This window comes from Abrus precatorius, unplaced genomic scaffold (assembly GCF_003935025.1).
Source record: "Abrus precatorius isolate BTA unplaced genomic scaffold, Abrus_2018 Scaffold9, whole genome shotgun sequence".
NCBI lineage: Eukaryota > Viridiplantae > Streptophyta > Magnoliopsida > Fabales > Fabaceae > Abrus > Abrus precatorius.
The window spans coordinates 29,412,814-29,425,254 of NW_020874439.1; the positions used below are offsets into that span (position 1 = coordinate 29,412,814).

The 12,441-nt window shown below is 29.0% G+C and overlaps 1 protein-coding gene across 1 annotated transcript; it reads left to right on the forward strand.

The window, feature by feature from the left end:
* The first annotated feature begins 5,914 nt into the window (after nucleotides 1-5,914).
* LOC113850067 (probable serine/threonine-protein kinase PBL19) lies at nucleotides 5,915-8,550 on the forward strand. The gene is made up of 4 exons (XM_027480401.1): nucleotides 5,915-6,415; nucleotides 6,542-6,802; nucleotides 7,517-7,639; nucleotides 7,871-8,550. The coding sequence occupies exons 1-4, from the start codon at nucleotides 6,089-6,091 to the stop codon at nucleotides 8,294-8,296; spliced, it is 1,137 nt and encodes a 378-aa protein (XP_027336202.1). The 5' UTR covers nucleotides 5,915-6,088; the 3' UTR covers nucleotides 8,297-8,550.
* The last annotated feature ends 3,891 nt before the right edge of the window (nucleotides 8,551-12,441 follow it).

Sequence of the window (12,441 nt, forward strand, 5' to 3'; positions counted from 1 at the left end):
ACATGAATTAACACAAACTCTAGGAGTTTTGAACTTAAATTCTCTTGTTACTCTTAATTTGAGAATTAATCATAATTTTAGGATTAGAATTAGTATCATGTGAATGTTCCATTCCCAAGTTCACCTAGAATGTCAATTCTAGATCTCGTAGAAGTATCTCTCTTTTCACTATTGTAATTTAAGAAATTTAAAGATTTGGGATGACTTAACTTTTTTTAGGAGGTCTCTTGACCAACATCGAGGTGTCAAATAATTTATGATCATAATATAAGGGAGAATCTTTATTATTTGTCTGAACCCCTTCCATAACATGACCAACCTGTGAAACCAACCCTTATCCATGCTGGTAAATAGTTGAGAAGCACTAGATATATCAACTTTTGTTATCCAAGTTAATACAATTTTTTTGTTTATACTTATATTTCTCATAGGCAAAGAGTATAAGATGTATCCTTTGGTATTCAACTCTAAATTAATGACTTACAACTTTAAAAGAAAGAATTAATTTTTTCTTAAATATAATTCTATACATATCTTAACAAACTTACCTCTTAACAAGAAAGAGTTATGAAGATCTATTTTTAGTATTGAACCTAAGTAAGTCCTAATTTATTATAATATTTTTTTTTTGGGTTATATAGCTCTAAGAGGAGGTTAAGACTTTTAACCAAAGTAGCAATTTTTTTAAGATATTGATTCTTAAGTTTAAACAAAAGTCCCATTTTTAGACCAAAAGGTAACGATTAAGGATAGGCTAAGAACCCTCAAACAGAACTCTCAAAAGTTATGGAAAGGGAAAGTCTCTCTTAAGTGTCTAATATTTTTTTGGCAATTGTGGTTGAATGCACTTTCTTATAAATATTTGCTGATTGATCGTGATGTTTAAATTGATGATATAACTTGTTGCTTCTGTCATGACTTGAAAGAACTTTCAAATCATTTATTTTTAACGTGCTTAATTTCATTTCAAATCTAGTACTTTATTGCACGTTGGCTTGGATTCTCACTAATTTTGCCTTCAGATTTATCGATTCACTTGCTTTTTTGAGTTAATGTTGTTGTAGTAAAAGAGAAGAGATATGTTTGTTAATTGTTTAGGTAGGTATAGTATAGTCTTTATGGTTATATAGAAATAGAATTGTGTTTTCTAATGATGTTTTATATGAGAAGAAAGTTCTAAATTCTATTATTCTGAAGTCTGGATGACTATCACTTATTAGTAAGGAAAAAATTATTTTGTTAGCTAATTAATATTTGAACCCACGAAATTGCATCCGTTTTAGTTATTTATAAGTATATTTTTATTTTTTATTTTTCTGAATAAGTATTAGTTTTTTTCTATGTATATGGGTTTTGAGTTCCTCTTAAATTCTATTTAATAATATATGTTTTGCCTATAAAAAAAATATATTTATAATATTCATATTATCAAACTTATTAAGAAAAAGTCAATATTCAAGTTTAGAACTTTTATATTACTATTTTTCTCCTAAATATTATTTAATTTTTAATTTATATAATTAAAACTCTCAATTTTTTTTAAAAGCTTTACAATTATATTTCAAAGAAAAATAAAAATTTTCATAATCCTTAAAAAAATTATTTAACTCCAAACATAATGATTATCTTATATTATTACTTTTTTCATATCTATCTCATTGTAATTATTATCACTATAAGTTAATTGTGATTGTTACGGCTATTTAATTATTTTTATTATTATTATTATTATTATTATTATTTGTTCCTATACACTATGTAAGCTTAAATTAAAATGTAAAAAGTAATTTATATGATTTAAATTAAAAAAATTAAACTACAAAAGTTTAAAATTAAAAGATTTAAAATGAATTTATTCTTTTAAAAGAAAATTTAAGACGGAGAAGCATATTCAACACGTCTAATTTTTTAGTATACGACTTTCAAGTGTGAAGGTTACCAACTTACCATGGGTCTTTCAATTCATAACCTTCCATATGCTTTTTCATACTTCTGTTTTTGGTCAACTGTGCGCTTTCGCACTAAATAACATCTGTGAAGCAAATTCTTAATTCTTTTGGGATTTGGGCATATCTCATATGCCATATCAAATTCTTAGGAATAAATATGTTTTTGGTTTCACTACGACCTTATTTCTAATGCTATTGACTATTAGAATATTTGCTTTTGCGTTGTAATTTTTTAAATGTGTGTAACTTAACAGACAATAGAGTAGTTTATAAAATCAGTTTAGCCTCAATTTCAACCCATTTTATGTTGATTTCTGATTGATTTTGCTTTATTGTTAATCAATAATCAATTTAACTAATTTTTTACTTTTAAAAAAAATTATTCAAACTAATAATGTAACCAAATCTCAATCTAATAGGTCAACTAGCCCGTGCGATTTAGTTTGAAAGCTATACTCCTATTGCATAGAATTTGATTTATAATTTATAATAAAAAGGCTAACATTTTTGGAGGTAATAATGATACATTTGGAACTTACGTAAACAAAATAATGTTACTGGCTAACCTCCAAACTTGCATTGAAATTATGATGACTAATGGGAACCATGGAGGGGGTGAATTCAATATACAACAAAATAGAATGAATAGACTTCTCCAATTCGAATAATGTCTTTCTTTTCTTTTCTTTTCTTCCCTTCCCTCATTTGTGATGATGATGTTTCTCCACTCTTCATCATCTTTTAATTCCTAGTCAATTAAATTCCTTTTTCTCTATTTCTTTGTTTGCTTCAATGGCCTTCAACTGACTCATTTTGACCATAAATGGCAGGACAAATGCTATCAGTATAATTTTTTATACCACTTCAAAATTAAAAAAATAAGAAAAACAATGATATAATACGTGATCTGATAAAAATAAAATAATTATTCTTTTTATTGTAAAAATAGTATGACTCTAATCACATCACTTGCTCTTCTCCCTAAATGTAACTGAAGTACATTTTTGGTGCATCTTAATATTTATTTTTTTACAGTTAATATTTTACTTTCTAATTTATTTTTTAAAATTAAATAAAAAATAACAATATAAAATCAGGTATTACTATTTTAAGAGCATGGATGTGAATTTTTAGAAGACTAAGAAGATTATAATTGGCATTCTGTGGCTATTTATTTTTATATGCGAAAAAATTAAAATACTAAAAAATATGAGATTTTGAAAAATATTACAAAAATGGTAATTTTTGAGTGAAAATCACTAATGACAAATTTTATACTTTAAATTTTTTTATAATTTTTATTTTTAAATATCTACATCTGTATAAAAAATTGTTCCTGTTTTGTATTTTTTTTTAAATCCTATATTTCAGTATATTATATATATATATATATATATATATATATAGATATATATATATAATATAATCACATTCTGTTTGTATTATTAACATCATGCTCTCAATAATTTGAAGGAAATATTCGCTCTTATTTCAAATTTAAATATAGTAAACTTATAAGTAAAATTTCTGTTTATTCAAACTTGAGAATTTCTACACTTGATATTAATTAAGAATGAATTAAAAGTAATTCTTATATAATTTTGAACATTACATTTTTTTAGTTAAATTAATAATAATACATCATATAATATTTCCTAATATGTATATAATTATTATTATTTCAATAATAGATTCAAGTTTAAAAACATTATTCAAACAAATTAGATAGATAAGTTCAAAATAATTAAAAAAAAAGATAAATTACTTTATACAACTGTAAATAGTTTATTGAATTGGCTATTGTTTGTTCATTTTATTTAATTGACTAAAAGGTCAAGTCAATATTTCTGATAGCTATTCATGCGTGGAAATGAGGGATCTGAAACAGAGAGTGTTTTTCTACTTCCCCTAAAGTAAGTTTGAAATTATGAACCATTGTCTTGCGGGTTAGAATAATCACTATTTCCTTTTTATGTTATTTGAATTTGAATGTCCCCTTTAAATATGTGCTTCATTCTACCCTTCCTGCATTGCAAGAAGGTGGAACAAGCAAAGTTGACCCGGAGACCTTATAACAATGACCACGTAACTTTTTATCTTCGTTTCATTTTGTGTTGATGATTTTATCATTGATTAATAATAATAATAAGAACCAATAATTTTGTACTCTTGGTCGGTAAAAGTCACTCCAAAAGTTAATCATGATTTAAAAACCAAAATTTACGAGTTATGCTGATGCCTATTATTATATATTCCAAAAGATACACATGCTTTGACTATACTTAATATAAATTATCTACTCCCTTACACATGTCATAGCATTATGCAGCTAAGTTATAATAATAATAATTCGATATCACAAAAAGCTAAAAATCTGTGTCTTTTGTTGGCAGCCGGGCTGCATTATTCGTCCCTGTTGTGTTCATTGACATGAAGTGTTATTTTCATAATATTTTTCGCAATCACCTTTTTATATCATTTTATAACTTTTCACATGGTAAAGTCATGTTTTTAATGTATGTTCTCTTTTATTTTCTCGTCCAACATATAAATACAACAACAAAATAAGTATAAAAGTTGTGTATATCGTTGTGATCACATTAGTCCACCACAGTCCCTTTAGAAAGTTAATGTGTGGAAAACAGAAAATTAATTATTATTCAAGTGGGTGCCATTGTTTGATTTTTGTTTTGGGAATGTTTATTGCCATTTTTATTTAAATTTTTATGTAAAATATTTTAAATACAAATCATTTAAATAAGAGTAAAATGTGTAATTTAAATGCAGCTTTTTGACAGCCATGAGCACTTGAAAGCACTTTCACATTCCATATCACTTTTACTAATTTGCTATATGCTTTTTCAGAGAGAAATCCTTTAATGCTTTAAAGACAAAAATATCGTCATTTTGGTTATTTCAAATCTTTTTATATTGATTAGCTTCTTAATTATAAAATTTGATATCAGTTTGTTTTAAATGGACACTTATTCAAGAAGGTAATTTTAGTAGCGGAAAATTTACATTGACTCGTGTTCTCTGCAAATTGCAGTGAAATTTATATCAGATTAGGGTGCAACAGGTGGTGGAGACTTGTGAGTCGTGACTAGAAATATTCAAGGAAAATTGACCACTAAACAAGGGCAAAAGGGAAGCACCCGCTGAGTTTTCCTGAAATAATTAGCATGGGGACATGCTTTTAAAAGTCCTCAATTTTATAAATATTATTATTTTTAAGCCCAATTTTAAATTTAATAATATTTTTAAAGAAATATTTAAATTTTTAAAAAAATATTATTTAGGAGAGTATAACTTTTTTTTTCAGTTTCACAACAACTATGTGATGCTTCTAAGTCGGAAGAGTTTAAGATTAACAGAATTTTTATTGTGTGTTATTAATTGGTTGACTTTAATTGTTTTTCAAAACATTTAATCAATTTTTAACTAGCAACAAATTTAACACCACAAAACACATTAAGCTTGTATTTGTATAAACACTTGATTCTTGTGATCGCAACAAATTGTCGCTCATTCAATGCATTTAAAATGTTAAAACACTATTTACCACTACCATTTATTTTTGTAAATTAACTTATATATACTTCTCATTTTAGATTCAGACACGGTGTAGTATAGAATTATTATTGGGAATTAATGTTTGAAAACGAAAAGAAAAGACTAGTATCTGAAGAAAATTATATTCAATTTAGTATATGTTTAAATTGAAATCATGAGTAACTCTGTTTCAACGTAAAAATAACAGGTTATAGAATAAAAAAAAATTTACTCAATGAACAGAGTATATTTTATTTTATGTGGTCAAAGTGAATGAACAGAGAATAGGAGGACCAGGGTGAAAGAAACAAAATTGATTCGATCCAGCTTGCTGGCAGTGCAACCTTTGAAAGGTCTTGTTGGTCTTTGTCTACAAACAAACGTCGTAAACCCGGTTTCTTATTTCTCTTCTCCACGCGCTTCTCATTATCTTCCACACCAACTTCTCCATCTTCTCCTTTCCCATTTGTTTTCTCTCTTTCATTTCCCCCAAGACTCTTCTTTCCTTCTTTTCTTTTCTTTTCTCACGTATATAATTTTCCACTACTTCCTTTTTTCTCATCGACCCTTTAATTCATGTTCACAAAATGAAGTGCTTCTTCTTCAAAGACAAGTGCAAATCGGCTCCTGAATTGCACAGCAAGAAGAAAAACCCCGCCTTCAACCGCCCCACCAACTCCACCGGTTCCGTTTCTTCGCCCAAGAGCGTCAAGGACTTGTACAGAGAGAGACAAAACATCTTCAGAGATTTCACTCTTGAAGAGCTTAGAGATGCCACCAATGGTTTCAACAGAATGCTCAAAATTGGCGAAGGTGGTTTTGGAAGTGTGTATAAAGGTTCCATTAAACCCCCTCAGCAACAGGGTGATCCAATTCTAGTTGCTATCAAAAGACTCAACACGCGTGGCTTCCAGGTATATATGCTTAATTACATCATCATCGTCAATCAGATTATTATTTTTTCTTCTTATCAAAATGTTTGTATTATACTTTGTAAATATACCTGCATTCTTATATTTTTCTTTTGTTGTCTTGTGAAGGGTCATAAGGAATGGCTTGCGGAAGTTCAATTTCTGGGCATTGTTAATCACCCAAATTTGGTTAAGCTTTTGGGATACTGCTCTGTGGATGGAGAAAGAGGGATTCAACGATTGTTGGTGTATGAGTATATGCCCAATAGGAGCTTGGAACATCACCTTTTTGATAGATGTTTACCTGCACTGCCTTGGAAAACACGATTGGAGATCATGCTTGGTGCTGCTCAAGGATTGGCTTATCTACATGAGGGACTTGAGATTCAGGTACCTCGTAGGATCATTCTTCAATGGGTTTAATTGAAATTGTTGCCACATCATTTAGCGTAAGTGCATGCCATTTTTTATTTAATTTGTTAACTTCAATCAGATGGTGTTTTCCGTAGCAGTCCAAGGGGTTTGTGTACTTTTGGACATGCTTCGCATGGTGCTGAAACCTTGTACCGAGATGGTTTTGCTGGTATCCACACAGATTTGGATGCTCAGCCTTTAGAGTTGGAGCTAAATTTAAACATTAATAGTAGTAAGATTTTATTTTAAATGAAGGTATTTATTATATTGCAGATATAAAAGTGTGACAAAACTTTTGTTTTCAATAAAATATTATTATTATTATTTGTTGCTTAAACTCGGCCACAAAGGTTGGGATTAACAAAACGGTTTTCTATTTTGCATTTTCCTATGGAAACTTCATAAACAACATTCACATGTTTCTCATTACTCTCGCTCTCTCAGTTGGACCATTCTTTATAACGGTATGGTTTGTTAAAAATTGATTAAGCTTTATTTTGGGTCACAAAGCTGAAATTGTTTCTACTACATTTTGTTTGTCATGATAGAACTAACGAAATATACAAACTGGGATGTGCATAGTTTTCTTGGGTATGGTGAGAATGATATTGCAGGCTTACAGCGATAATGCAAATGATTGTTAAAGATTCTCATTGCTAATTGTGCATTTTTCCTTGTTTTTTTGGGAAGGTGATCTACCGAGATTTCAAATCCTCAAACGTTCTATTGGATGAGAATTTCCACCCAAAGCTCTCAGATTTCGGTCTTGCTAGAGAAGGACCACAAGGTGACCAGACTCATGTATCCACTGCGGTATGTATATGGCAAATATGGATTCTCAAGTGCTAATTAATCTTGTTATCATTTTTGTAAGTACTTAAATGTAGCGGCTTTAAAGCCAAATCATGATTCAACATGGCCAACCCTTTAAGCTGTTATCTAAGCAGCATTGCTATGATCCTATATATTCATTTACAACTATAATAGCAGTTATGAAATAATGAGTTTACTTATAATGAATTCTCTATATTATTTTGTTATCAGGTAGTTGGCACACAGGGATATGCTGCACCAGAGTACATTGAAACGGGTCATCTCAAAGTTCAGAGTGACATGTGGAGTTTTGGTGTTGTACTATATGAGATCCTCACAGGAAGGAGATCATTGGAGAGAAACCGTCCAACACCAGAACAAAAGCTATTAGATTGGGTCAAACAGTACCCTGCTGACAGTAGCAGATTCAGCATGATAATGGACACACGTCTGAGGAACCAATATTCTCTTGTTGCAGCTCGCAAAATAGCCAAATTGGCTGATAGCTGCTTGAAGAAGAATCCAGAAGATAGACCCTCCATGAGTCAGATAGTGGAAAGCTTGAAGCAAGCATTGCAATTGTCAGAAGCTTCAAACACTTCTCAAGATATTGCTGAATCTTCATCTCGGTCTAAAATGGTTAGGAAAAGTAAATAGTGAGCTTGTTTTTTGGAGGATCAAGGACTGGGAAACTTGGCAACTAAGGTAAGTTGAATAGATCATCTTTGTATGTAGTATCAAGCAATTGTGGTCAATCTTGGAAGTCAGTTTTGGGGATTTTACTTTCTGGTTAGTTCAGCCTTGTTCAACAAAATCTAGTCCTTCCTTTACTTTGTCAACTGCCTTTTAATATAGAGTATTTAAATGTGATTGTAGAAAATTTTCAATTAATAAAATTATTCTTTACTTCTAAGAACACAAGACCAATGCAATATTAGGAAAATATAAGGGTGTTGTCATTCCCATTAGGAGAAGCGGGGCTAATTGAACATCATATTTTACGTAAGTTAATTTGGAAAAGGAAAATCAACCAAAGACAAACCCTTGGCCGTAAATTCACTACTAATTGTGCACTTAATCAGCGTTTTTGGTATAAGAATAAATCAAATTTTATGGAGTGTTTATACTTAGTGATCACTACTGAAAATTATGCTGCTATTCATCTAGAGTTACATGGATTATTCAAATTATGCCTATATCATTTGCTAGACCATGGACTATTCAATTTAACTATTTTATTTAATTTATAAAGACCTTAAACGCTTTTGTTTAACTCACACAGACTTCAAGAATTAGTCACATGTTGAAAATATAACTTAAATGTATTAATTAATTACAGGAAAATTATTATAAATTGAATGACAAATCAAATAATCAAATAAATATATTAGTTCTTTATCTAAGTCCTAGAAAAATAAATTAATTACTCATAACAAAGAACTAGTCGCAATTTTTAAAAAATAAAAATAAAATAAAAAAGAACATACATTGTAGATAAATATGAAAATATCACTCCTACAAAAGTGACTGGATTACTCAAAATTGAATTTTTACTTAAATTAATTTAAAATGGAAAATTATTTTTAATTTGTTTAAAAATTCAAATCACGCGATCAAATTAAATAATTGATCCAAATAAAAAGCAAAGCGATATGGATGAAAATGAGGCCTTATTTATATTCTGATGTGTAATTATTATTTTTGAAACGATCGTTGACCAAAAAACATAAACAGAGGAAACGACCCTGAACGTGGACCATTGGAAGCTTGTTAATTTTCTTAGCTACATTGGAGTAAAAAATATTTTAATGAAAGATGAAGAAAACTGTTATACATTACAAAACCACATATGCTGTTGAAAAGTCTATCCTTATTGCATATTACCACCTTCTAACAAGAGGATTTCCATCATCTAACAAAATCCTCTAAACTTTATATCGTTAGAAAATTAGAGCCGTAATCAATAAAGTCATGTCGTAGTCAATTACGAAATAAATTGTTCCCTACTTTTATTTATTTACTTTTTTGGGAGGAAAACATTATATTTGTTGAATTAAAATATCTTGAAGACATACCGACTTTGACTCTAATGGTTAAAATATTACACAATGGATGCATTTGGTTGACTCTTGATGGGCATAACTTAGTACTAGTTACCAAACTCATTTTGAAACAGTGTAATGTACAATACCATGGTTCATACGTCATTCACATGGCAGCGTTGTGGTCATCAGCAATGTAATGTGAATGCGGGACCTGAAATAGACTGTTGGTAAGATCACAGGTGAGAAACATTATTAACACCGTCGTGCACACCACTGTGTAGTGGACCATCTTTCTCTTACACTCCCTGTTCCTTAAACCCTTTCCCTGTTTACCCTCATCATCTTAATAGTACATTACAACAGTTTCCTATAAAAGAAAATTATACGATAACTCATATATAGAATTTTTTATTTTTTATATATGTATTGTAAATATTATATGTACAAAATATTACAATTAACCCTGGATATAAAGCATGAAAATTTAAGATCACGTGAATGGGAGAGATATGGTGGAGAAATAGATTAAGCGTTTTGTTTTTGTCACCATGGATAAATTATACCTAACCAATCCCCCCAATTGAATGGATTAAGCTGTTCATCCAAGTTTATTATAACTGTTCATTGAATGTATATAGTCTTGCACAATTTCAATCCAACCCACTTGCTTATATATCGTTGTACTACACGACACCACCAATCCTACCATGCATTGACCCCACCATAATACATCATCATAAGTACAAACCATTGGGAAATGCAATAGGATTGCAAGCGAGAGTGTGATGGGAAGATTTGGTTGCTGTAAAAACAGTATCCATTACTAGAATTGTGTAGTATTGCAGAGAAAAGTTGTATTTGTATCATTATTTTATGTAGTACTATTTTGTACAATGAAAAGAGAGATAAGAAGATATAGAATAAAAAGGGTAATGTGATAAAGAGAAAGATGTAGAAAGTGTTGTAAAATCACAAATGATTACTTTTTATGTGTCTTTTTTCTAACAGTTATACATAGTTTAGTTGAGAAAATAAAAATAAAAATTTAAGAGAGAGATAAATGAAAGAAAAATCTTTCAACTGGGTTACATGTATGATAGAGTTGCAGAAAGAAAACTTATGTGCAATTTTAGTCCGCTAATAATTTTAGTCTCCTAATTTTAATGGTTGGTATTCAGTTCTCATTAATTTTTTACAGTTAAAATTATTTTTTATCACAAATTTTATCTAATAAATAATTTAAAAAATCATTAAAAATAAAATTAGCTTTCATTATATATTTATAATTTTTATTTATTAATTTATACAAAACAATAATACATCACATCTCTATTAGATAAAAATTTAAGATAAGAGCTTAATTCAAACAATTAGGAAGATAACAAAATTAAATGTAAGAAATCAAAATTAAAACTAAAAAAAACTAAAATTACATATAAATTAAAGTATTATAACTGAAAATACAATTAAGCTTAGAAAAAACTATATAACTTATATATAAAGATCTTCAATCCTTTTATAAGAAATTTACTCAAGATGTTTATTATAAATTATATTCGTAGTTTTTATTTTTTGGTTATCATATTCATAATATGTTTGATATAGAAAATATTCTTATTATTTAATAAGATTAATTTTTTATCATTAAAATGTTAATATTTTCACTTTTTATTTGATACTTTTTCTGGTTGAAGAATACTTTGTCAACGAAATCATTTTATATTACAAAAAATTATTCTTGTGCGTGTGGCTGGAGTACGGTTTTGAAGCTGAAGGTGAAATTAGAAAGCAAATTTTTTGAGCCTAGTGGATGGTGGGCTTAGCTTGTACTATGAATTATAAGCTACAATTAGAAGACACTATCTTTAAAGATGAGAAGAGATTCGTCATGCATCAGTACTGAACAAACAAAATGTTATTGTTTTGGTAAATAAACATAGGGCAACGAACCTTGGTAGACCTGTGATTTTAAGAAGACGTGTAAAATAAATAAAAATAAAAAATATTTATTATTAGTTTAAAGTTAATTGTATTTACAAAATATATGAATTTAAATTAATAATAAATAAATTTTTATTTTAAAAGAATTAATCCTGTGAACATTGCCATGCTCTTTCTTCGCACTACTTTAATTGGAGAATCACCTACTAACAAGAAAGAGCCTATTGTCAATTCTTGAGTGGTCTTTGATGATGTATTCTACCTCATGGGATAGCTTTTTTAGACCTTGTAACCAGCCTGAGTGGACCAAAAAGTAAAACACAAACCTTCTTCAGCACTCATGGAGGAAGAGACAACAATCCTTACGCTAATGCTATTTAGATTAACGGTCCAAAACAAACTTTATTATCATCTTCTTATTTTACATCATTAATATGTTCAATCACGATTAAACAATAAATTATTCCATTAATATGCTTTAATCCTTTTCAATTGGGATGTCTTTTCTCACATCTTTTATCAAGTGTGAGATGAGTTGAAAGGAAAAAAAATGAACAGAAAAAGAAGAAAAAAAGTGAAATCAATGACGAAAAAGAAAGAGAAATTTAAAAAAGTAAAGAAAATACAAAAAAAAAATGGGAAACTTTTATATATTTTATCATGCAAACAGTAGTCCTTTTTTTTTTGGTTCAGTTCTCCGAGTAATCTTGAATTTGGTCAGTAATGAAACTGGGCCTCGTAATGTTAAAGGCCCACATTGAGGTATGGTGTTGGATTTGGAGAATCTCTTGATAAGACCGGCCATCCCCTTGCAAA